Raw genomic sequence first — 27,660 nt, forward strand, 5'->3', positions numbered from 1 at the left:
ATCATGGATTTACCCTTATGGGTCATGTGATTGTGTCACACGTCCTGAAAGGAACTTCCCAGGTTGAGTTCTAAAGCTGTGAAACTGGTTACCAAGCAACCGCTTCCCTCCAGACATTACAGGAAGAGTCTGCAATAGGCGTCAGGTCCATAGAAATCTGAAGTTGTGAGGTCCAAAAGGGAAAAATAAAAAGTTGAAAGGATCCAAAGACACTGAAGAAGAGGTAACCAAACTAATTAAGATTTGTGGCGAGTTTCTCGACTTCAAGCAGAAATCTGAAACTTCCCCGAGCCTGCTACAAATTGAATTCAGGAGATCAACTATTTGTGTCTATAAAGCACAGAAGATAAGAGTAAATGTTAATTATCTACCTCTCTATATATATACACACACAATACTGTATATATGCAGAGACTCAGAAAGTCCCAAATAGAGAGGTAAACGGCAAATAGCATTAAAATTATTACCCTTGAATGGAGAAGAAAATGTTTTAAAATAGATGAAAATTTGCACAATCAGGATGAGACTAGCAAAAGGACCCGATATGCAAAAGTATATTATTTTAGAGAAAAAATATACACGGTGAAGATAGTGGCAGGGTAATGAGCTGTATTTCTTTTCACTGTGCACTTCCTTACATTTGCCTTGGTGTGATGACTTTCATTGAGCTGCACTGAGCCCCAATCCAGAGTTTTTCTTCTACAGCCAGGCAGGATATGTGGAAGTAAAAGCATCAAGATGACCTTTTCTTCTATAAGGATTCCCACAGGAAGATCTTGGATATGGCTGACTGGGGCACTTCCACTCCACTCTCAGCCACCGAATGCTGTAGCTCCTTCAAAGTGATTGTTGTCCTCTTTATGGCTTCCCTTACAAGTCTCCTCCTTGCCCTGACGCTTTGAGGACCGGCCTTGTCTAGGCAGTGCATGGGTGGTAGGATGCAGCTTCCATTTCCTCACACTTGATCCAGCAGTGCTCACTGGGATATGCAAGCACTTGGATATTATTTTGTAGCCTTTTCCTATCTTGCACAGGTCTATAGCTTTATCTTTAGTTTCTTTAGAATGCTCTTCGGCCTTCATTTTCACAGTTTTCCTTCAGATTCACAAGTCTGACCAAAGGTACTGGAATTAGGGGGTCTTTTAGCCAGAAAAAGTGATTTTTAATAATTCACAGGTAGAGGCCAATTGTAATCCAATTGTTAGGGCAATATCTTTCATCTGTATAAACTTGGAGCTTCCAGAACACAGGGGTTGAATAATTATGCAAGCAAAACTGTTTTACCTGCAGAAATTGTCTGCCTGATATGTGTGTGAAGGTTTCCCAGCATGCATGTGCAAGTTTCTCTACTGAGTGGAGGTGAGTTGGACAGGAGTACTAAGTCACTTTACATTACAACAATCTACGTGGGTTTTCCCAAAAATAACTTTTTCAATTACAAGCAGTTCAGAATTTAGCCGCTTCAACAGTGACAGGGCACAGTCATTGAGAGCACTAAGCCACTGCTGGTTTCACTACTTTGGCTGCTACTAATCCTTTATATTAAATGTAAAGCTTTTATGCCTAACCTTTTACGCCATAAATTAAATGGGCCCAACCTGAATGAAATAGTAGTGTTGTATCAGTCTTCCAGACAAGCTTGGAGACTTCCAATCTGATCTGTAAGTTTACTGCGGCTGGTTAAAGCTAAGCAGAGGGCTTTTCCTGGAGGTGCTTCTGCTTGGTGGAATGTGCTCCCATCCATCCCTCAAGGAGACCAAAGATGACAATTAACTATATGGCTATTTGGCCAGAGAGCCCCTTGACTTTTCTGCATTATGCCTGCTTGATTTGTCTAATGCTGAAAGTCCTTGGCAGAAGCATAGTTCTGTTCCTCCCAGGCATTGCATTTGATAAAATGCGTTTTATTTATATATTGTATAATTTACTTTTCACGCTTCAGTCTGATTTTTTTTTTTTTTTTTTTTTTTTTAATGATGTGTCTTGTATTATATTGGTTTGTATTTGCCCTTATCTAATTTACATGGGTTTGTTCTTGAAAGAGCAGAAAGCAAACCTGTAAATGAAATTAAAGTTAGATCCCTGTGGGAACATAGTTTTCAGCGGGAGCAAGGCATCCAAGCAATCCTTGGAGGGAGTCAGCTCTTCACCAGGCAATTCAAAGAAGAGGAGCACAGACCGCAAAGTCCCCAAGATGGAAGCGTGGTGTTAATTTGGACATTCTTTCCTTTGTAGTTGAAGATCACGTGCACTTTCTTGGTCGGAGGGCCACAGATGTCAGGGCCGAACATAATGCTATACTCGGAGTATAACATTATGTTCGGCCCTGACATCTGTGGCCCTCCGACCAAGAAAGTGCACGTGATCTTCAACTACAAAGGAAAGAATGTCCAAATTAACAAAGACATCAGGTGCAAGGATGACATGCACACCCACCTGTACACCCTCATAGTTCGTCCGGACAACACGTACGAGGTGAAGATTGACAACAGCAAGGTGGAGTCGGGCAGCCTGGAGGATGACTGGGACTTCCTGCCCCCCAAGAAAATCAAGGACCCGGTCGCCAAGAAGCCAGGGGACTGGGATGAGCGGGCAAAGATCGATGACCCAGAGGATACAAAACCAGAGGATTGGGAGAAGCCCGAACACGTCCCTGATCCTGATGCTGTGAAACCAGAGGACTGGGATGAGGAGATGGATGGTGAGTGGGAGCCTCCCATGATTCAGAACCCGGAGTATAAGGGTGAATGGAAACCCCGACAGATTGACAATCCCAATTACAAAGCTGGCTCGCCAATTAATTAATTAATTAATTGGCACCCCAGTGGCCAGTTTCAAATCTTGTGGAAGCACAGCCTAGGTCCACCCCAAAGAGACACAGAACCACCTCTGGGTCCAAAGTCTAAGGCTTTGCTAACTGAGCTTTTAGAAGAAGAAGTCCTCCTTCTGGGCAGTCCACTGAGAAAGGGTTTTACTGATGATGACTTAGGAGAGGCAGTGTTTCGATTCTTAGGAGGAAGCACCATCCTACTGGGTACAGCCAGTCCAAATCAAAAGAACGTACTCTGCAGGAGTCCACTGGGCAAGTCCTGGGAACAGAATATCCTCCTAAAACGAGAGGTGTCTGTGCCTAAACAATACTAAAGGATTTTCGTTCACAAGAAAAAAAAATGGAACCCATGCCCCCCGTTAAGCTGCTGGTTTTAAATCCCCACTAAAAGCAGGAGACTGGGAAGAGCAAACTCAAGAGCACGCGTCACTGCAGCTCAAAAGAAAAAATGACCCAACAGTCTGAGCAAACTACTGCCAGCTTGTGGTTGCTCAGGGCCGGTGGGAGGCATTAGGTGGCTGCCCAGGGCACCGAGGGCGCAACACGAGGGCGGCATTTATTTATTTATTTATAGCAAACGAGGTGCATTGGGACAGTGAGCAAAATGGGGCTCTGGCCATTTGAACCGGGTGGAGAGAGATGTTGGCCGTCTGAATTGGAGACAGAGAGAGAGATCACACGATGGCCTGACATCACCACCGCCTAAGGCGGCCGGACATCCTCGCACCGGCACTGTGGTTGCCTCACAACTGGATTCAGGAGGTTTTAGAGCCCTGAATTCAGGAGACTCATTCAAAACAGTACATGTCTAGATCATATGATCAATTAGAAAAAAAAAAGATCTCCACTGGAGAATCATTGATTGGGGATAACCTCGGTTTTCATGCCATCTGTCAGGCTACTGATAGGTAACAGGTGGTGCCACTAGAGACCGAGCACAGATGGGAGTGACGGAGACCGCGGGATAGGAAACATCAAATGGAGACAATGGCACAGACTCAGCATAAACTGCTTCAGGCAAGCATTCCCTAACATGGGGGGTGTGTTATGTATGTGTGCACAATCGTGGACACTGCAAATGGAAAGGTGGAACACCACAAAAGAAACAAACAGGGCTGAGAGCCATGCACAATGCAAGACATTAAAAAAAAAAAATAAAAATCAGGAAACAGATGTAGAATTGTGGAGACCACCACAACACATTTCATATAAAATTTCTGGAGCAAGTTCATGAATCCAATAAAAAGTGTACTTTTTAAATAAGTAGTCTGTGGTTTTTCTGGCATTTGTCACTATTATGGCTACTAAAGCAGATAAAAAGAAGAGTCCTTTAGAATTTGAAGAGGGAGGAGGGAGAAAATAGTGTTCAGGAATTCAGCATAGAAATCGACAGTACAGGTAAGGCCTTCTGCAGTCACTCAGTATAAAAATTGCTTCTGTATTACATTCCACAAAGTTAAGTTTTCAAAAAATAAAATACAAAAGATGACATAAGCCACCAATCTCTAAACAGGTACACATCTCTTTCCCCCTCACTCTAGCCCCCGGAGAAGAGGAAATATGGAAACATGTGAATGAAACTCAGGTAAATCATAACCATTATAAAGCAATGGTTACTGACATTCTGTAGTCAATTTCTCATGACTGCAATAAGTAAACTCTCTGCTAAAAAATGTTCCCCTCAAAGAATCTCCACCCTTTGTTTGTCCATCTAGTCTGGAAGTGAGCAAGAGAACGTTTCCATTGATATGATGTTCTGAGCAGGCTGGGTCACCATACAGAAGTGGATTAGAGGACATCAGTGAAACCAAACACACCACTAGAGGGCAGAAGGTAAACACCACGTTGGAGAGCAATTACTACCACATCCCTCTAAGCAACAAATGCTAAAGCAGGGCTGACATTCTAAAGATTTCATGCTACCTTGATTGTTCAATTAATTTTTGGCAAGATTTGAAAGCATCTGCCTTAGATTCTTATAACCCATATATAAATATTTAGCATAAAGAGCTAGCTTTTAAAAAAAACCCCAAAAAAACTCTTTAGTAAATGTAACATTTCAGGAAATGAAGTCAGAGCATTTCAACTGCAGTATCAGCTTTTTATTCTTGTGCAAATCACTGTGGAGCACATTTGTAAGAAACAAAATAGAACTGGTTTGAAAAAAAAAATAATCTGGCCTATGCACCCTTCACTGCGTAATAAAGAGCAGAGAGTGGAATAGGGAGCAGGTGACCAAGGCTGGTGCACTTGAGAAAGCAGATGCCGTGAATTCGATTTCTATTTAAGACACCAAAGAAACGATGGATTTTGAAGCAGAATAAGTAATTGGCCAGAGAAGGCCTGCCAAAAACAGAAGAGAGGGAAAATCCAGAGAGAGGCAGGCAGGCAGGCGCCCATACATTGGGGTAAAACAAGAGACAGAAACTTAAACCAGCAGCTACACAGTGTCTTGATTCTGGATCACTTTCATTACTACTCCACCTCTAGTTAGGGCAAACAAATATATATTTTAAACACTTTCCTATCATAAGATAACTGATTATATTTAAAGGGATTTATTGCCCACCTTTACATAGTTCAATGCCAGATACAAATTAAAAAACATTAAAGACATGAACACTGACATAAACAAATGACGGTGAAGTTAGAAGACATCAATAGCAGAGCTGAGGAGTGGGAAGAGCATCTGAAGGCTTAATATAACAGTTTTTGTAATGCAGTAACACATACCATGTCTTGGTAAAATCAACGTGTTCAGCGGCACCATTAGAAGCACTAAACATCCCACCGCAAGGAAAGGTACCTCATAACCGAAGGACTGGTACAAGAAGCCACCTAATGGAGGACCCAGGACTATACCAAGTCCAGTAAAAATTTCCAAAATTCCCTGAAAGTTACAAAAAAAAAAAATCAATTTTTCACTTTGCTGTCACGTGTAATTCAGTCCTAACACTGCGTACAAGGTGTGTGTTAGGTGGGAAGAGGTGGCAAAGTATAAAATGACTTCAATACATTTGGTCCTATTTTCTTTAAAAAGGAACCTATCACACCATAGTCAGACCAAGCATGGAGGTCCATCTAATCAAACAAAGGCCCCACAGACAGTGGAGAGAGTTCAGTTACCAGATCAGACTTAAGCATTTCAACATGTATACCCCCTTGAGAGGAGACACATGGGCGATACAAATACCTGAAAGGTATTAATAATTCATAGGAAGTAAGCCTTTTTTTCAACAGATGGGAAGTACTAGAACAAGGGGGTCATGATATGAGGCTGCAGGGTAGTAAACTGAAGAGCAACATCAGAAAATGTTTTTTCGTGGAAAGGATGGTGGACGAATGTAAGGTCCTCCCGGAATAGGTGATGGGGTTAAAACTGTAACTGATTTTAAGAAGGCATGAAGTAAGCACAGAGGATCCTTATTTGCAAAGTAAAGGGATAGGGGAAGCAAGATCTAGTGACACAATCCAGTGTTTAAGTGTCAATGATTCAACAAATGTTGAGGCTGCCACAATGAATGGCAATGTGAGTAACCGGAAATGTTAGAAGTCCCAGAAGAAAGCAGAGTTGCTTACCTGTAACAGGTGTTCTCCGAGGACAGGAGGATGTAAGTCCTCACACATGGGTGACATCAGATGGAGCCCTGATACAGAAAACTTATGTCAAAGTTTCTAGAACTTTGACTAGGCACACTGAGCATGTCCAGCATGCACTATCACATGTGTCCACGCAGGGTCCCTCTCCAGTCTTGTAACACAGAATTACAATATAAATTAAAAAAAAAAGATAGGAGAAACCCAACTCTGCAAGGTGGTGGGTGTGTTTTGTGAGGACTAACATCCTGCTCTCCTCAGAGAACACCTGTTACAGGTAATCAACTCTGCTTTCTCCGAGGACAAGCAGGATGGTAGTCCTCACACATAGGTGTTTCCCTAGCTACAGGTTGCTCCCTAACTCAAAAGGGAACCAACAGACACCCAACCAGATGCCAAAGGGCACAGGATGACAGGATGATGGACTGGTTAAGATGGAAGTCTGACACCATCTTGGGCAGGAACTTAGGCTGCATATACAAGGCCACCTTATCATGATAAAACTTAGTGTAAGATGGATAAGTTACTAAGGCCTGGAGTTCACTGACCCTGTGGGCTGAGAAGATAGCCACCAAAAATATGACCTGCCAGGACAGGTGCTTCAGGTCACAGGTGCGCAACAGCTCAAAAGGAGCTTTCATCAGCTGAACTAACACCACGTTGAGGTCCCAAGATACAGCAGGGGGCCTTAGGTGAGGCTTCAATTGAAGCAGGCCCTGCATGAAATGTGCAACTATAGGATGGGCATACTTTCTATACCTTGGTGGAATGCGCAAATTGCACTGAATGAACTCTAATGGAGTTACTCTTTAAACCAGCTTCTGATAGGTGTAGAAGGTAATCAAGCTGTTTTTGTGTGGGGCAGGCAAATAGATCTAGGGCCTTCTGCCCACACAAATGGAAAATCTCCTTCACTTCAGTTCATAGGACTTTCTAGTGGAAGGTTTTCTATATGCCACCAGGACTAGAGACACATCCTCAAAGATCAAATGGCTGCAGGATTAACCTCTCAATCAGGCTGTGAGCGACAGGGCCTGGATGTTGGGATGCCGCAGCCTGCCTTGATCTTACATGATGAGATCTGAGGAAGTCCCCAGACTGATCTGTCTCCAGATGGAGAACTTCCGTAGGAGTGGAAAATCAGACCTGTCTCGGCCAATGAGGAGCTTTGAGGATCATAATCCCCATGTGAAGCTTCAAGAGAATCAGAGGATATGCATACAGGATACCCTTGTGCTAATGACAGGCAAGGGTGTCTGACTGGTTTGCCATGAGACCTGTACAGGGAGCAGAACTAACACCTTCCTGTTAAAGAGGGATATGAACAGATCTACGTCCAGGCTCCCCCAGAGGTGAAGTATCTGATTTGCTGCCCCCTGGTCCAGAGACCACTCATGGGGTTTTTGAAGGCTTGACTCAGCCTGACTGCTACCACTTTCTCCATCCCTGCACATGGCCCTGAGCACCATCTCGAAGGACAGGAACCATGACCAGATCTGAACCGCTTCCTAATACCACATGGCTACCTAGTTGTTGGTCAGCCAATTTCTGAAAGCCCATAGCACGTTCCTGATCACCTGAAGCTCCAGGAAATTGATTTGATAAGTACATTCCTAAGTGAACCAGAGACCCTTGGTCAGGAGCCCATCTACATGAGCGCCCCAACCCCAGGGTGGATGCATCCGTGGTTAGGACAATTTGGTAGGGGACTTCAAAAAGAGATCCCCTGTGCCAGATTTGAAATTACCCACCACCAAGACAATGAGACCTGGAGAGATGGGGTGACTCAGATGCAATCCCTGAGGTTCTGAGTGGCTTGGCGCCACAGCGACCTCAGGGTCCATGTGTAGATGTGCCAAGAGAGTGACATGGACAGTTGCAGCCATATGGCCCAACAGCCTCACCATGTGCCAGGCTGTCACTGCTGGCTCTGCTGACTCGCACTCCTTGTGATCAAAATATGGACTTTAAGTTGTAATAGTCCCTCCCGACGCAGCCTTCTGGCGAAACACGGGGTCCATGTCAAAAGGACCCGTCTGATAACTACTACTATCTATAGAAAATGTGCAATGAAATTGCCGTACTAAATGTTTAAGAAATAAAATGATTTGAAACCCTTCCACTATGTTTATTTACATATGGACTGAAATTATTTCTCGCAACAGTGGCCAATCCAGGCCATAAGAACCTGGCAAGTACCCAAAAACTAAGTATATTCCATGTTAGAAAATATTGTTGCTAGTAATAGCAGTGGCTAAGTCAACTTTATTAATAGTAGTTAATGGACTTCTCCTACAAGAACTTATCCAATCCTTTTTTAAACACAGCTACACTAACTGCACTAACCACATCCTCTGGCAACAAATTCCAGAGTTTAATTGTGCATTGAGTGAAAAAGAACTTTCTCCAATTAGTTTTAAATATGCTACTTGCTAACTTCATGGAGTGCCCCCTAGTCTATTAACCGAAAGAGTAAATAACCGATTCACATCTACCCGTTCTAGACCTCTCATGATTTTAAACACCTCTATCATATCCCCCCTCAGCCGTCTCTTCTGCAAGCTGAAAAGTCCTAACCTCTTTAGTCTTTTTTCATAGGGGAGCTGTTCCATTCCCCTTATTTCAGTAGCCCTTCTCTGTACCTTCTCCATTGCAACTATATCTTTTTTGAGATGCAGCGACCAGAATTGTACACAGTATTCAAGGTGCGGTCTCACCATGGAGCGATACAGAGGCATTATGACATTTTCCATTTTATTCTACCATTCCCTTCCTAATAATTCCCAAAATTCTGTTTGCTTTTTTTTTTTTTTTGACTGCCACAGCACACTGAACCGACTATTTCAATGTGTTATCCACCATGACGCCTAGATCTCGTTCTTGGGTGGTAGCACCTAATATGGAACCTAACATTGTATAACTATAGCATGGGTTATTTTTCCCTATATGCATCACACCTTGCACTTATCCACATTAAATTTCATCTGCCATTTCAATGCCCAATTTTCTAGTCTCACAAAGTCTTCCTGCAATGTATCACAATCTGCTTGTGATTTAACTACTCTGAACAATTTTGTATCTGCAAATTTGATTACCTCATTAGTCGTATTTCTTTCCAGATCATTTATAAATATATTGAAAAGTACAGGTCCCAATAAAGATCCCTGAGGCACTCCACTGCCCACTCCCTTCCACTGAGAAAATTTTCCATTTAATCCTACTCTCTGTTTCCTGTCTTTTAGCCAGTTTGTAATCCAAGAAAGGACATAGCCACCTACCCCATGACTTTTTACTTTTCCTAGAAGCCTCTCATGAGGAACTTTGTCAAGCACCTTCTGAAAATCCAAATACACTACATCTACCGATTCACCTTTATCCACATGTTTATTAACTCCTTCAAAAAAGTGAAGCAGGTTTGTGAGGCAAGACTTGCCTACTACTAAATAGTAACTACTGCTTACTAGCTGCCTTACTGACTATTTAAGAATACAAACAGTCTAACTTCTGTTTATTCGCTGCCTGACTATTAAAAGCACAAACACACTAAATACTATTCCCAAATAGTTAACTTCGCCCCAATACTTTTAAAAAAGAAAGTTTCCCAAGCAAAAACTTACTGATTCCTTTCAGCCACCAACAAGGTGATCCTCTCCTTTCAGTGCTCACACTGGCTAAATCTCTGCCATGGTAGTCAAGGTGACTATCTTTGACAAGGCAGGAAGGCTTTGGCCTGAGCCGTGTCTAGCAGGGCTCCTATGAAATCCAATTGAAGTGAAGTGATAGGCTGAGATGGGACTTTGGGTAGTTGAGAACGAACCCTAGTGACCACTTGGATGGTTAAGCGTATGGACCTGGAGGCCCCTGCCTGAGATGTGTTCTTGACCAGCCAATTGTCCAGATAAGGAAAAGCATGCACACCCAGCCTGCGGAGGTGCACCACCACCACGGCCAGGCACTGTGTGAAGACTTGTGGGGCTGACGCTAGCCTGAATGGCAACAGCCAGTACTGGAAGTGCTATTTTCCCACCACTAATTGGAGGTACTTCCTGTGATCAGGGAAGATCTTGATGGGAGAGATTGCATCCTTTATACTGAGTGAGCATAGCCAGTCCCCTTTTTGTAGAAGGGGAATCAACCATCTTGAACTTTTCTTTTTTTTAGAAACTTTGAGGCCCTTAGGTCTAAGATGGAGTGAAGTCTTCCTGTTCTCATTAGGATCTGGAAGTATGTGGAGTAGAATCCCCACCCTCTTTGCCCTGGTGGTACAAGCTTGACCGCCCTGGCAGTTAAGAGGGAAGACAGCTCTGCTAGTACCACCTCCCAAAATCGGCCCCCAAAAACTGGCATGGAGGGCAATTTGGCAGGACACCCAATAGATTCAATTGGTACCCTTAAGGGGGGATGGAAAGAACCCACTGGTTCGACGTTATACTGGGCCACTGGTTTGCAAAGAACCACAGCCTGCCCCTGACAGGAGGGTCTACTGTCCCGGGCAACTGGCCTTCGCTCCCTCCGACCCAGTTAAAACCCAATCTCTGGAGTTGACTGAAGCCTCGGGGGCTCTCTGCTGCCTGAGGCAACCACAGGAGCCCTGGTGTTGACAGAAGAGAGGGGGCAGAGGATAGTACGTCCTTTGACGAAAGATTTCCTTGGCCCCAGTCTCACTGGCCTCCTAGAAGAGGATGACAGATCTGGAGTTCTGGCACAGAGTTGTTGGAGGGTTTCACGGTGGTCCTAAAGTTGAGCCAGGGTGAGGGATGCCCTATCTCCAAAGAGATTCTCTCTAGTACATGGTACATCAGCGAGTCATTCCTGTACCTCTTGTTGGAAATCATAGGCCTGCAGCCATGCCATTCTGCGGGCACCAATTCCCACTGCAGAGACCATCGATGCAGTTTCAAAAACATTGTAGGTCACTCGGACCTCATGTTTCCCACACTCCAGGCCCTTATGCACCAGCAGCATAAGGGTATCCTGCTGCTGAGGCAACTGCTCGGCCACTTCCTGTATTGCTCCGGATGTCCCACAAGTACTGGCATACAGAGCTGGCAACAGTGATGTGGGAAATAAGTATGGTGCCTTAAAACACCTTCCTCTCATTGTCTATGGTCCTTCCCCGCAGATGCCGAAGAATGGGTCAAAGAGCACTTGGCCCTCTTAAGAAAGGATTCGACTAATGCCTACTGGTGGGCCAGATGAGTTTATCGAATCCAGCAGCCTTCTGGACAAGGCAGACCCCGTCCGCCTTATTAACAGGAGGTACTGTGAGGAAATGTTTAGATATCCTCAGCAGCAGCTTCTTAAGGATCTTGTGCACCCGAACCACCAAGACTTCCTTAGGAGGCTCCATGAACAGGAGGATCTCAAGCATTTTGTGCTGTTTATAACTGAAATGGGATGATTTCTGTCATCACTCTCACAAACCCTGCAAAGGTCAAGTCCTCAGGCATAGACTTTCTTTGCTCCTTTGGAGGAGAAGGGTCTGATGGGAGACCCTCTGAGCTCTGGAGGATGACTCCGAAGCCTCAACCCGCCAGGGGTCATAGGGTTCCTCATCCTCGCTGTAAGCAACAGGGGATGGGTCCCATAGGTGCTCAGCCTTTGTCCAGAGCTGCAGGCACCAGTAAAACTGGACGAGGGGGGGGGGGGGGTGGCAGGCCTCTGTGAAGCTTCCTCTTCAGAGGAACCAGCGACAGCCACCGTATCAGTAGGGGGAGGTCTTGGTGCCCCACTGGGCACCAGATGATGTCCCAGGAACTGACACCAGTTGGGTTGGAAACACGCCGATGAGCACATTGAGCTTCTCCAAAAGGGTTGGTGTCATAGGACTGAAGCCCTGCAGCACTCAGTCCACCGCCAGCTGGATTCAGAACTCCAGCTCCTCCTCAAATGCTGTAGATGCCAATGCAGACTGGGAGGAAGGAGGGATGGCCAGATCTGCTTTGAACCCTTGAAGTGGATCAGCGACTGGCATCAGGACTGGTGGAGACCATTGCAGACCCCTGCCCCCCCCCCCCCGGTGCCAAATGGAGGACTGGCAGTTCTCCCCATGAGGTCATTTTGAGGGCATCGCAGCAAAAGCTGGTGCATCCCATGCCCAGCACCGATCGTGATAGGGATCTGTGCCAATGCTTTGGTTTACCTCACTGCTCAGCCAGGTCATTCCCTGGTGCCAAGGCTGATGACAAGGAACTTGACAGTGGTAGGTGTCCGGGGCCCCTACCCGCCAAAGCCATTTAGGGAACCTAAGTTTCCGCCAAGGTTGATGGCTTGGTGTCAGTCAGTGCGGCTCCTTGGTTCTTCAATGCCAATGGCTCAGACTTCTTTGACCGGAAGAGCTGATCCATCTTGTCTAACTGAAATAGACTCCCCTTCGGGATTCATCGGGGCCCTTAAGTGGCAACCCCAGATGTCATGCGATGCCCCCAGGCAGAGGACACACATCTCTGTGGATTTATGATAGACATGGTCCTCGGGCACTGGGGGCATTACCAAAAACCGGACATGTCCATGTCTGACCAAATAAAAGGGGCACAAAGCGTAAACGATGGCGGCGATGGCTGACTGGCACCAATGTACCACCACCAAGGAGAATCGACTGCAAAAGGAAACTTACACGAATTGGCAAAAGCCATGATTAGGGGCACTTGGGGATGACACTGAGAGGGACCTGGCAACATAAAAGCATGGAAGAAAAACAGAAAATAGCAAGAAAAAGGAAAGTTTTCCACAAGGCCAAAAACAGTCAAAGTGAGCTCACTCATAACACAAGGCTTACAGCTCCATGGAAAAAGTCTTGAGAAGGACCCTGCATGGACGTGTGGTATAGCGCATGCTCAGTGTGCCTAGTCAAAAATTCTAAAAAAAACTTTGAAATAAGTTTTCTGCATCGGGGCTTCATCTGATGATCTCACCCACATGTGAGGACTACCATACTGCTTGCCCTTAGAGAAATGCAAGCAAGCAACCATGTATCTAGGTCTTGTCCAGCATACCAGCTAAATTACTGCAAAAACTTGAGGATTAGACATGGGAAGACAAAGGAATTGGGGGGGGGGGGGGGGGGGGAATGGATCAAGTGTGGGATTTTGCAAGTTTCTCTGTCCTAGACAATGCAGTACAAAATAAGGATGACTACCAAAACTGTCCTGGATCAGAAAACATTTTCAAGCTGTTGCACTCTATGGCTGGCAGGTGGGATATATCCTTACAGTGTGAACAGGAATAACTGAGCAGACTGGTTAGGCCAATTAGTTTTAACAGTTACTAAGTGGCTGATTCACTAAAGCGTGGTGACCCGCACAACCCTTAATGCATAAATATGCATGAGATAGATTTGCATAGGATGGAGGCAGTGCATGCAGATCTCTCATATGCATATTCGTTACAGCTATCCTGAAAACCCGACTGGCTGGATGTGTCCCGAGGACTGGGTTCAGAGCATCAGCTCCACTGGAAGTAACGGGGCCCACAGCAATCAGAGCGTGTGATAACCTACATTAATGAGAGTGCGTGTTAACATGCGTTAGTGAATCAGCCTCTGTGTAACTTATCTGTGCTGAAGGAATACTAAAGCTGAATTTTGTGTACTGTACTCATCTTTTACCAATTAATTTTACTGCTAATTCTTATTTTTCTTTACACACATTTGGTATATTTCTTTAAAACGCAATTACTATAACTCCCCTGAAAGCAGCCATTTTTGGGACAACCACGCAGATTAGCCCAGATGGTACAACGATTGTCTCCTCTGCGAGCACGCTGTAGTTGGATTCAGTCAAAAAGGAGCAATCAAATCCAGCAAGCATGAAGTAATCTGTGGTTCTCTTGCTAACATGGCTGCTCTCAGGGGAATGTAGGATTTCATCAATAACTTTACAGTAAGATTTGGAAAATCGATACAGCACTGGTATTACCAGTCACACAGGGTTTTGTTTAAAAATGCAACACACACCTAGCAATGGCACTTGAGAATATGCTTTACAGACATCTCAGAAGTTTACCTACCAATACTGTAGCCACATTGTTGGGGAAAGTCTTTGCAAGAATAGAAAATGAGGCAGTTGTTGAAGCTCCAAATCCCATCGCATCCACTGACCTCACTACAAAGCATAGAACAATAAATGCTGGTCCTTCAGGTGCCTTATCCAACATACTGAAAGATAATAAGCCAGACGTACATTCAGGTAAATTATGCATGGTAAACCAAGAGAAAAGGAGGGGAAGCTAAAATGCTAAGATGAAGATGCCTAACTTAGCTTCCATAAACTGCCATATCCATATTATTTTAACTCTGTCACAATGTTCAGGTCTTCTCACATATGGCAATACTACAGGGCAAAAGTTCTGAACCCAGTCAAGTCCGATTTTCAGGATATCCTAAATGAATATTCAATGTGGATACGTTGAAAACCAGACTGGCTAGGTGGTTCCCAAAGGCTGGTTTGAGAATCGGGGTAAAACAGCAGGCACTGTTCCAGTGATTAACATTTAATGGTTGGTAGAGGAAGTTCGCTTTCCAGCCAAGTTCTCTTTCCAGCCAAGAGACGTTGCTGTTTGACTTGTTCCTGTTCCATGATGGAATAAGGGTAAAGACAAATTCCAAGACTAAACATAATGCCACTGAAAGGAAAACTGCCCTGCCCTCTACCCCAGTGTTTCTCAACTCTCTCCTGGCCAGTTGGGTTTTCAGGATTGCCACAATAAATATGCAGGAGATAAATTTGCAATCAATGAAAAAAAGTCTCACCCGAAATTTCTCTCTCCAATTCCACCACGTACACTCCAGGGTCAGCGGATGGTGCCGCCGCTGTTGTCTGACAATCCTGTGTTGCTCATTTCTTGCAATGCACGGTCAACGCTTGATTCGGACATCGCTGGGAGTAGAAGTATTGTTAACACTTGATTCGGACGGGCCCTGAGTGTTTACCGAAGCCTGTGGTCTCGTGGAACTTGAGGTTGAGCGTAGTCCTGGGTACGTTCAGGTATGTGTTGACTTATGCCACGTGACTGGGTGGACGATGGTCCCTAGGATTCCACTGCTGTGACTCTACCTTCGCTGCTGGTGTAGCCTGGGTAAACATTTTGGCACCATGGTGTAGGCTGGCCCGGAATCGCCCAAGCCCGCACATAGTTTGGCAGCATTGGTGCATATGGGCTTGGGTATGCCCAACTTTGCATAGAGCCCAGGCATGTGCCATGCGGGGTAAAGATAATTCCCGATCTCGCCCATGCAGAGCCCCTTCCCAGTGGAAAGGCCTGCAAGGCCAGGAACAAACTGCTCATCACGTCCTCGGGGATCCTGATACTGCTAAAGGCTGGTTCGGCCGCCGGTAGGACACTGGTCTCAGGGGGGGAGCCGTGTCGCTCCTGAATCAAGCGGCCTGTATAAAGGTAGAAGCTGGGGTGGGCCTAAATCGGGCAGAAACTACTGTGGACATAAATCAGGCGGCCTTTGGCTGAGCAGGCGTTGTGGTAGCGGTCCGAACTCGGGCAGATGTGCGGTAAGCCTGAACGCTGCTGTAGGCCAAAATCAGAAGGCCCTTGTATGGGTGGGTGCTGCAGCTGTGTGCTGTATTGAACAGGTGGAGCGGAGAGAGTGGTCTGTCCACCTTCTGCACACGATAATCGGCAGCGCATGCTTCCTCACTTCCTCCTGAGGGATCGCAGGTGGCAGACCAGGTTCTCTCTGACTCCATCTGCTGGAAGGGAGGCATAACCCAGCAGTCTGGACTGTACAGGGAACAGGAGTTATAGCATAACCCAACTGTTCCCACTGCCATGCCACACTGTTATAGGAAGTTAACCAGATATGGATGAGGGTCAGGGAAGATTGGAGCTGGTTGTTTAAATAGGAAAAAAGAAGCAAAAAAAAAAAAAAAAAGAGAGAGTCATGAGACCTCAGGAGGAATGAAATTTTTTTTTAAATTGACTCTGCACATAAATAGTGGTTTTCTGGGTGTCCTGTGGAGAAAAACTAGAAGTGAAATGGATAAATCTATCCACTCCTGAAAGGCATCACAGAAACATTCAATACGCTCTGCTCTGCTGGGTCTAGGTTTTGCTTCACAATCCTACTTAGCCTTCAGCTCTGCAGAAAGCCTCTGACACCCTGTTGAGTAAGGTCACCCTTCTCCAGTCGATAACTGGGGTGCCAAGCTCACTTATTTACTGCATCTGAATCAGGCGAGAACACTATCCAAGAGGCTGTAACATTCGCTTGTAGGATATGTGACATCTCCTAATTCACAGTGCTACCTGTAGTGCTGGTTGCAAATGAAACAATGGTAGGACCACCACAACATACTGGGAAGGATGTACAAAAACCCAGCGCTGGCCACAAGGTTTTTGCCAAACACAAAATTTTCTCACATCGCACCTAAACATTTAAACAGCTGGAGCAGTAAGAAAGATTCTAAATGCTCTTGAAATTAGATATAAATTCACAATCTTTGAGCAGAAAATAAAGCATAATAAATGCATAACCCAGATTTAGCATTTTACAATTTTTTTTTCACTTTTTAATTTCAACTTTTATAACATTATGTAATAAATATATAATAAGATTTATAACATGTATATACTTATTCACAATAATATACCCTCTTACTATTCATTTATCAGTATTCGTTCTTCTAGGAAAACTAAAGGACATTTAGCTATAATAACTGAGCGATTCAAGAATATAAGAGAGATTACACTTACATTTACATAATCAGAGTAAGCAACATTATCTCATTATTGCAATTTTAACATGGTTTGCACACTGCCTTAGATACTGATTTTATCCAAAAAGCACCTTACCCAAAGAGAATTGTAGCAACTCCCGATACAAACATTCCAGCCACAAACATAAATTTGGCTCCAATTTGAACCAGCTGCAAAAGTTAAGACATCATAGTTATGGTACACACAAATAAGCCATTTATAATAGTAAAGTGCTCCAACACAGTATTTCTCGATAAGTAAACAAAGATCCTCAGACAGCCCACAGCACTTGAAACGAAGCCAGGCCTCATTCTGACTTTATAAAACTCCTGCCATCCTTATTTTAAACCCACTGTATGCTCTTCTGTGAAATTTGGAGATATAAAATTAAATTATGTACAGGATTAAATCTCTATGGGACACATATCCCCCCCCCCCCCAAGACCATCACAATTATTTTTTCATGTTATGAAAACCATGAGGCCAATATTCAGTAAGCCAGTTATTCTGCTAAAGTTAGCCGGATAACTTGCCTCGTGTATTCATTCAGCGGAATAAACATCCCTCTGAATATTCTTGCCTAAAGTTATCCAGCTACATGTAGCCAGATAACTCAAAAAGAAAAAAATGAACTGGTTATCTTTGAATAGAGCAGATTTATTAGTTATCTGACCTTGTGCGGCTGGATAATTTCCTACTTAACTGGATATCTTCGGAAGATAAAAAAGGTATGTCACCCTTCTTGAGCTGAAAGCATAAACTGTGTTTCGTTTATGCTGCTAGCACAGCTCACTGACGAGCTGCGCTGCATTGCTCAGACCCAGGCTCTGGCAGAGACTTTTATGGTTCGGGTGGGCAGCAGCAGTATATAATATTTAAAGAATCGGGGAAGGAGTATCCATGGACTCTAGAACTTTTTTTTGGGTTTTTTTGCAATTTAAGAAGGGATTAGAGGGTGGGGGTGCAAAGCCAAACAGAGAGAGAAATATAATACAGATTTTTATGGGGGGAGGAGAAAAACCAGGACCTAGGCCTGTATTTTAATTTTTCTATTTGCAGTGCTACTTGACTGATATCTTTTAAAGGTATCTGGTTAAGCAGGAAGTTATCCAGCCATGCAAGGCTCTGAAGCAGGTCTAAAAGTTATCCGGTTAGAATAAAAAATCATCTTAGTCGGATAACGTAACTCATCCACGAAACACTTCTTTTATCCAGCTAGATAACTTAAGTTACCCATCCAAACGGCTTTGAATATATTGATCAAGCCACAAAATTAACAGGTGTATTACATGGACCCTTTGCAATTGATTCTGCAACCCCACCTGCTGGATTGGGTTTGAATATTGATCTCCAAATACAATTGTGCTCATAAATTTACTTACCCCGGGCAGAATTTGTAAGATGTGCAGCCTTTTAAGAATCCAGCAAAACAAGAAGTGGAGAATATGAGCAGCACACACAATGGTAAATAACCATATAAACACATTATAGCTCTAGAGGTGTGAGGATCCTTAAAGGTGAAATGAAAAAAGTTCAGAGTCACTGCCAAGCAATTTAGTCTTTCATTGTGGGTAACATAAGGATGAAACTAAATTCAGTTTGCACATTTTGCCACTCCGGCTGCGTTGGGAGGAACAGAAGCCCAAACTGTCAACAAATAAAGGGAAGATGAAAAGAAGCAAGGAAAGCTACAAAGGTGTACATGGTTTTTTTTTATATATATATGTGCGTTTATATTTACTACAAAGTTGTTTTTTTTAACCAAAAAAATGTTAAATCGCTTAATTGATAATGTAACAAACTACTAATTGTGATAAACCCAGCACTACCACATTAAGCATACCAAGACAATGACAAAGAGAGAGAAAAAAGGAAGAAAACCCCACATTCTAAACATTCACAAAAGGTTTGCAATTACTTACCAGGACCTAACCTAATTAATGGCAACGTATCAGGATGCAAGGCAGAGCGTGGCGTCTCCAAACGCAGACAGGGGGGGGGGGAAGAAAGGTAAAGTAAAATAAAGGGACCAGCAGGGCAGGATCAGAAAATCAAGAATGGACCATGGAATATGGAATATAAGGGGCAGCACATACCGCAAGGCGTATTGCTGAAAAGAAAGCAAAACATGTTTAGAATGGCGATTTCTCTCCCTTTCCTTGATAGTGCCTGGGTATGCTTAGTGTAGCAGTGCTGGGTTTGTCACAATCCCTAGTCTGTTAAATCACTTAATTGATAACAGTGTAACATTTTTTGGTAAAAAAAACGTTTATTTTGTTGTTAATTTACATGCATATGCTTTTTATACACGTAGACCTTTTTAGCCTTCCTTGTTCCATTTTGGATCCATGTTTTGTTTTCATCCTCCCTTTATCTGTTGACAGTTTGGGCTTATGCCCCTCCTGACAGGGCCGGAGTAGCGAACATGGTCCGTGTCGGCGGACCATGTTCTGCTTCATCCTTATGTTACCCACAATAAAAGATGAAATTGCTTGGCAACGACTATTGATTGAACTTTTAAGGATCCTCACACCTATAGTGCTATACTGTGTTAAATAGCATTTTAAGAAAACATGAGTGATCAAAGCACATCGGTAATTTTTAATGTGTTTCAAATTAAAACTATTATGCAAAGAACAGCACAATTATTAAACAAACCATAGCAATAAGGGAAATAATAAGATGGCCCTGTTCAAAAGTTTGCATACTCTTGAATGTATGGCCTGAAAGTATATACTCAAGTTGACACACAGAGGTTGAGATGGCAATGTACAGGAAGTATCCACACCTGCATCTTCTTTTGATTTAATTAATGTCCGTGCATAAATAGTCTAGTTTCTTAGCTCTTAAGAAACCCTTGTGCATTTCATCCAGGGCTACACTGACTTTGGTAGTTACTGACGCAAGGGGAAAGCAAAACAACTGTCAAAGCATATGTGAGCAAAAGTAGTTCAAATTTATACATTAAGAAAAGGATATAAAAATATTTGAAAATGCCAAATCGGTATTGTTCAAACTCTGATCAAGAAATGGGTTCTGTTAATACCTAGCAGTTTCAGACACAACTGCCAGGAAAATTTGATGGGATGTAAAGAAAAACCCAGTGGTTGGGTGTTTCAGCATGCACAATACAGATGCGATTCTTTATACTTAGGGAATAGCCACTGCTATTAATTGCATCAGTAGCATGGGTTCTTCTTAGTGTTTGGGTAATTGCCAGGTTCTTGTGGCCTGGTTTTTGGCCTCTGTTGGAAACAGGACGCTGGGCTTGATGGACCCTTGGTCTGTCCCAGCATGGCAATTTCTTATGTTCTTATGATTCGGCCGAAACTTTGGTTCAGCCTTCATTATCAGCCCGCCGCGGGAAATTTCGTTTCCTGCGGTTCGGACCGATTTTTTTTTCCAGCTGTCCCGATCCAAAAAAAAAAAAAAAACCCCTACCCCAATCCTTCAGATTTAAGGAATTACAATCCCCCACCCTCCCGACGACCCCCCCCAAAACTTGTCTAAAGTCCCTCGTGATCCAGTGGGGTCCCGGGAGCAATCTCCCGCTCTCGGGCCGTTGGCTGCCAGTAAACAAAATGGCACCGGTGGCCCTTTGCCCTTACCATGTGACAGGGGCTATCAGTGCCATTGGCCAGCCTCTGTCACATGGTAGGAGCAATGGACGGCTGGCACCATCTTAAAAAATAGCAGCCGACTCCTGTTAGTGCCACTAACCTGAAAAACAATTTTTTTCTGAAATTTCGGGAAAAAAACAGATCATTTTTCAGGTCCTCCGAACCATGCCAAATTAAAGAATTTTGTTGAAATTGTCTAATTCGGCAAAAGCGAATGCACATCTCTAGTAGTTATCACCCTGCCCCCCTAGGCAGAGTACCTCAGTCCATAATATAGCTAATACATGGAGAAACCAACTTCCAGGAGAGGCAAGTGGGTTTTGTGAGGACTAACATCCTGCTGTCCTTGGGGAACACCCGTTACAGGTAAGCGCTTTCTCCAAGGACAAGTAGGATGGTAGTCCTTACACGAGTGATTCCCAAGCTACAGGCTGTCAGAGCAGGACACCGTATAGTACTGAGAGCACCACCTCTCTCTATTGCCTGTGAGGCAGTTGACTCACAAAGGGATCTCGATGGGAAAAGGTTTGGTTCTACAAAGACAAAGCCATAGAAAAAAAAACTGAGGGTATACTTCAAATAGTATGGCAATTTTACACATATAATCACAAAATTACAATCACAAAACAATAAAAAGTGATATATAAAAAAATTATAATTTTCACTTTTATTTATCCAGAATACAAAAAAAAAAACCTCAGAAATGTTTCTTCACTAAACAAGATCCACATAGAAAAAAAGTACAGGAACAATTCATAATTCAATAACACACCCATTAATTTTTCCTGTACTTTATTTTTTTTTTTTATATATATCACTTTATTATTTTGAGATAGAAAAATACTGAGGCACAAAATCCCAATACGTAGCGGAGGTGCATAAAGCAGGGGAGTGATGGGAATGCCAGCAAGAAATATACTCTGCATCACGGAAAATATTACAAGCAGGGTTCTGGAGCAGTAAACCCTGAGAACAGATGGTCTAGAACCTCCTGGATACAGGAAAAGGTCTAGAGAAGCAAACAAGAGAAGAACTCTTGGATGAAGACTGCATAGTTTCCTTCAGTGACACAAGACAACAGAAGAACTAATTGAGGCCAGAGAGCCCTGCAGAAAGAAACTGTGGTCCACTGGCATCTGAAGGACAGAATGCATTTGCAGAAGTGTTCCCCATGTTTGGCTGATAGGCACAATGGGCAGAAAAACACAAGCAATACTTGGAAGAAGAATCCAGAACAACGGCAGGGTCTGTGACAGACCCAACATGCCAAAGAATCAGATATAGCTGACCACGCAGGACAGCATCAAGCGTTGCAGGGGATGAAAAGCAATCCCTGAAGGAGATTCCTAACATGGGAGTAGTCCAAAAAGACATACTCCTCTTCTGAGGAAGGGGATGACTCTCGACACTACCCTCCTGGTATCAATTCCCAATCGGGTTCGACCAGGAGCACAGTCTTAGGCCAGCCCTGTAGCTGTGGTGTTTGCCACGAGGGAAATACTTTTTAAATAAATGTGTGTGTATTTCATTTCCATCTATAACAAAAGCAAAGTAATACAGTTAATAGAAAATTAATACATAATAAAGCAAAAAAGTTACATAAAATACATTAAATTTTACATAAAAATATAAAAATCAACTGAGAATGGATGATCTGAGTTCGCGCACGTCCCCTTCACTATGAAGGAAATTTTTGCTGATCTTGGACCATTACTTGCAAGCCTTACCACATCGAGCCCACAGTTTAATTCTCAATGACTGAACTGGTTCTGGATACCCTACTGGACCTCATGAACAAGAGAGGCTCTGAAGCTTGTCCACCTTGCACAGCAGGATGTATTTTTGAAACTCTGTCTTTGAGGACAAAAAGGGGAATGGGGGGGGAGGAGGGAAGGTGTTTGGGTAGTGATTGTACAGTGCTCTCAGCACTATCTGTGGTCTTTGTCTGGTAAGGTTAAGTGTTCCAGCTCTCCCAGACTGGTTCTCCTGTATGTCTTATGCCTTAAGCTTTAATAAAAATTATTTCACATAAAAAAATATATATAAAAATCAAATTAAAGAAACACCTGAACAAACAAAAGTGCCTTAAGAAGCTTTCTAAATATCTTTATAATCACATGTTCTCAAAGCCCCAGGTAGGGCATTCAATAAGGTTGGCCCAGCAACCAGGAATAACTAGGGATGTGATTCATAATAGGCCCGTCGTGGGAAATTTCGTTTCCTGTGGTTCAGACGGATTTTTTTCGGCTGTCCCAAACCAAAAAAAAAAACACACATGTCCCAAGCCTTCAGATTTAATTAATTACAACCCCCCAACCCTCCTGACCTCCCCCCAAAACTTACTGAAAATCCCTGGTGGTCCAGCGGGGATCCCGGGAGCAATCTCCCACTCTCGGGCCATCAGCTGCCAGTAAACAAAATGGCGCCAGTGGCCCTTACCATGTGACAGGGGCTTTCCGTGCCATTGGTTGGCCCCTGTCATATGGTAGGAGCAATGGATGGCCCGTGCCATTTTTTAAGATTTTGATTAGTGGCAGCCAGGGGGTAGCATGATCACATCGCTGTCCCCTGAAAATCAACTGAGCAGCTGAGTTTTGCAAGACCTGTACGGCGCTCTCTAGGACACAACAGGCAGGCCAACGAAAAGAGAATTACAATGGCCTACAGAAGACAGTACAAGAGCCTGAACAAAATCTGTAAATCATGGTATTACTTTTGGCTGTTTTACTCGACTCTCTGGATTACCATGTATTTTTCTTGTGCCAAACAGCAATAAAAATTATAAATTAAAAAAAAAAACAAAAAAAAAAAAACAAACTGTAAATCATCCTTAAGTACATGTTTCAAATGATGTAGCAGCCGCAGGTTAATTTAACTCCCCTTCAGAATATTCTGCAAGTGGGTCTTAAAAAGTAAGCTGTCAAAAGATTACACCCAGATTTCGCACAGAGTTTGGAAAACTGGATATTAGTATCCATTACCGACAAAGAAACAATGTTGTGTTTGTTTAAATAATCTAGGTCACCAGAAAAACATTGCTTCATTTAAACGAGCATTCAACAGTTAGTTCCTTTGCATCCAGTCGTTAATAAGCTGTGCACGGTCTGCAATGTGAGTTAAGGTGGTTGACAGGTCGCTCTTTACAGGAAGATACAGGTGCAGATCAGCAGCCCAGAGTACGGGTTATGAATGAGATTCAGGCAGATAGCATGGTGGCCTCATGTAAAATGTTAACAGCACTGCAGCTAAAACTGAGCCCTGCGGAACCCCACAAGGCATTTCTAACCAAGAGGAGCGAACACCTTGCAGAAATATTCAAGAAAAGAGCTAAACCATGCTAGGTCCGAACCTCAGAGTCCAATAGCTTCTAGTCGCTCCAGTAATACTGCGCGACACACAGTATCGGACGCTGCAGATACATCAAAATACAAAGCAATAACCAATACTCCCTTGTCAAACTCCAATAGCAAAAGGTCCAGCACAGAGTGAAGTAACGACTCTGTGCTGTGCTTTTGCCTGAACCCACATTGATATGTATGTAATATCTGATTGTTCCTTAAATAGTCTATTCTCAATTAACAGACTTATCTTCTCAAGAACTTTACCCAAAGTCACAACATTTGAAAATGGACAATGGCTACTAGGGGGTTTCAGGGGAAGATTTCCTCTCACAGGCTGGGCGCACAGACTCTTGCTTCGATACTGAAGGCAGTCGGCCTTCCTTCAGAGAAACATTAAAGATTAACTAAATTGCTGAATAGCCATAATGAAATCCTCCTTCAAAATATACAACAGTGAGAAAGGACATGGGCTCAAGTGGGCAGATAGATTTGGTTTTACCTGAGCCATCGACTTTTCAATTTCAGATTACCTGATTTCACTAAAGCAATCCCAACCGCCACCGTGCTCAAAGGTGGCTTTGAAAATCCTATCTAGATTATGAGAGCTGGTCTGCTGAGAGTCTGACTTTTTATCAAGGCAGTTTTCTGCTTTAGCTAGATGGAAAAGTCAAAAGGAAAAATTACCTTTAAATTCCTCTTTCATATCACGATAGTTTATCTTCTTAACCAGCTAAAATGGCCATATGACATTCAAAAAGAAGCTAAAGACTTGGCTTTTCGCCCAAGCATTCCGAGGAATGCGAGGACCCCGATCCCCTATCTCCTTCTGTATATATGTGTCTAAATAGTTCTATATTGCAGTTTAATTAGGCCTCTGTATGTTCTTTATAGTTATTTGTTCCAATGTAAGCCACCCCCGAGGCGACAGTTTTATTTCCTTGTAAACCGGTGCGATATGTATATTATACAGGAACATCGGAATATAAAAACTAAAAATAAAATCGTTCCAATGGTCTATTCAGTGAAGAATGAAGTTGCTGTGTGTAATACTTCTTTTTCCTGCAGCAGGAAACAGTTGCCTGTAGTTGTTTCTAGCATTAATAAAGCGACAACGGGCTGAATCTAAATTTGCCCTTTTGCATTGCTTTTGGTCCGTCTCAGTTCCCTTTTTGCTAGTACCAAGTTATTGTCAGACTAGACTAGGACAACTGGAAAAATAGTGCTCTCCGCTGTAAAAGTGCAATGACCAGTACTCATGCAGTGGTGCCCCATCCTGCGAACGGCGGCACACCTATGAACCCACTCGTCATGCTTGTAAGGTGCAATCCCACAGCACAGCAAGGATCGAGCACCACCTGTTAAGAGACTACAGCTGCGCGCTATCAAACAGCAGAGTGCGTGATTGTACTTTCCCTAGCCCCTTATGGTGCCGAAGAGACGAGGAAGCTGATATCTTGAAGTGAAGATGGCAGAACCCTGGCATGGCTGTGTACCGCGCCACCCGAGAGAATGCTGCCTGCCAGTGCCTGAGTTGCTTGGAGGAGTGGATGACCCGATTGCGCATACTGATCGATCACTGATGTGCTAACTCTTAACGGAGTCAATAGGAACAGCGTGACGTCGGCATCCCCTGTACCACTGGGGTTCTGATCATGGTGGTGGGCAGCGTTCTATTGCATCACCCACATAGTACCACAAGTACCCGATAATGCTCCAAGAGGATGAACACAGCTCTTGAAATGGCGTCGTGAATGGCTCACCACCCTTTCCCCAAAAAATATTCCTCTCTCCTCACATCCCTGCGCTCCTCCCGCCTACCCCAAATATTTACTTCAACCCAACTCCTTGATCATAAGTTATTTAGCTAAATTGTTCCTTCCAAAACTTGTTATATAAAACTCTGTATACCCTCCTAGTTCCACCTATCCCCCTGTTTTATTGTATTTCCCTGCTGTTACAAGTTACATGTAAACCTATTTGATGTCTCGACGAATACCGGTATATAAAAACCTTAAATAAAATAAAATTAAAAAATGTAATGTCAGCAACAAAGTCCATAGTGATAGACAGTGCCCATGGTGCTTTGCATAGTTTTCGGTGGCATCAGATCGCATCCCTTGGTGCCCACTGTGGTTACAGTGCCTGTGGGGCCCACGGTGCACTTGCACTCACCAATGATGCTGCGCCCAGGGCTTCGATGGCGCTTAACTGCTTTTGTTCAGTTCGACTGTACACTGCATCATCAACAGCACTTCAGGCACCTGTAGACATAAGCACACCAATGGCACCAATGGAGACCCCGGTACTTGAAGGTGTTGAGAGATTGGTCGTCTTGAGGATGCCAGTGGTTGCCTGAAGACAGAGGCTCTATGGCCCCAATATGTCACCGACCCGTCGTATCAGTGCCCAAAGGAACCAATGACTGCCGACACCAGGTCGCTTACACTCAGAGGGCATTGATGCCGTCCCTCACCAGTGGCCATGCCTGCTGATAGCCATGACAGCCTCATTAGCACAGATGGTACACATAACCTGGTGGGACCTTCAATGCTCCACAATCCCAGAGGCTCAGGGCCCAGAGATCAGCATCATCCATAGTGCCTGACAGCTTTAGGCCAGTGATGGGACAGCCCAATGCCCCTCAGTGCCCCATCTGGACAGTGCAAAGGAGCCTGGATGGCTCAATGCTCCAGGGTGCCTCAGGTCTATGGCGACCCCGGTGCATTACAACACTAGGGTCATCAAAGCTCTTCAGTGACACTCAAGAGCACTCAGGAGCCCAGCGGTCAATGGCCTCAAGTGCAACCAGGGTTCTCAATGGTGATCCCGGTGCCTTTGGTTGATGTTGAGCACTATCGAGAGTGGCAACGAAAGGCATTGCTTGCCAAGATGCCATATGGCCTCCATGGCGACCACACACCTCGATCGCATTGAGGATGATTCCGATGGCATCAAGGGTGACATAGCACTCGATGGTAGTCGTGGTCCCCAATACAGTCAGGACCACAACAATGGAGGCTGGTGCTGCTACTTGCCTCATCGAGATCTAAGGTGCCCAATGTGCCTACAGTGCCCGCCAATGCTTACGGCATGGATGGTTGAGCCAGTCGGGTCAAAACATGCATGGCACTTTTGATGGCCCTTATAGTGTTGAGGGCGGTCACACAACTCGATAGCATCAAGGGTGTCCTGGCACCTCAATGGCTTCAAGGGTGACCATGGTGTTCAATGGCAGTTCTGGTCACCGATACAGTCTTGACATCAATGTGTGTTACTCGGATCGGCTGCCCTGACCAGCGTCCGATCCCACTTGCCTTTGCCACGGCACGGCCAACGGGGTTCCAGGCTCCCTGGTCGTGGCCAGGGCCCTGTCACAGGAGCCTGCTGTGGTCACCCCACGATTGGCCTTCCTCTCCTTCAGCTGGTGGCGTGGGGGGCCACTCCGGGCTGGTTCTATTTGGCCTGCAGGCTGACAGACACCACCAGTGTTCAACCGGCTCCCTAGGTGTGCACACCATTTTCTTTTGAATTAGAGGGCCAGTGACAGGTAACCTCATGGCCCTCT

The 27,660-nt window shown here is 44.2% G+C and overlaps 1 protein-coding gene across 2 annotated transcripts in view; it reads right to left on the reverse strand.

Annotated features, from left to right (window-relative positions):
* Nucleotides 1-27,660, reverse strand: part of SLC18B1 (solute carrier family 18 member B1) — an 83,798-nt gene that overhangs the window by 31,289 nt on the left and 24,849 nt on the right. For both annotated transcript variants that reach the window (XM_029596580.1, XM_029596581.1), the window contains exons 4-6: nucleotides 17,231-17,304; nucleotides 14,435-14,582; nucleotides 5,564-5,720 (exon numbers count right to left, since the gene is read on the reverse strand). In XM_029596580.1, coding sequence (XP_029452440.1) covers nucleotides 5,564-5,720; nucleotides 14,435-14,582; nucleotides 17,231-17,304 — 379 coding nt within the window. The remainder of the gene's footprint in view (nucleotides 1-5,563; nucleotides 5,721-14,434; nucleotides 14,583-17,230; nucleotides 17,305-27,660) is intronic.

The sequence above is a fragment of the Rhinatrema bivittatum genome, chromosome 3, assembly GCF_901001135.1.
Source record: "Rhinatrema bivittatum chromosome 3, aRhiBiv1.1, whole genome shotgun sequence".
Taxonomy (NCBI): Eukaryota; Metazoa; Chordata; class Amphibia; order Gymnophiona; family Rhinatrematidae; genus Rhinatrema; species Rhinatrema bivittatum.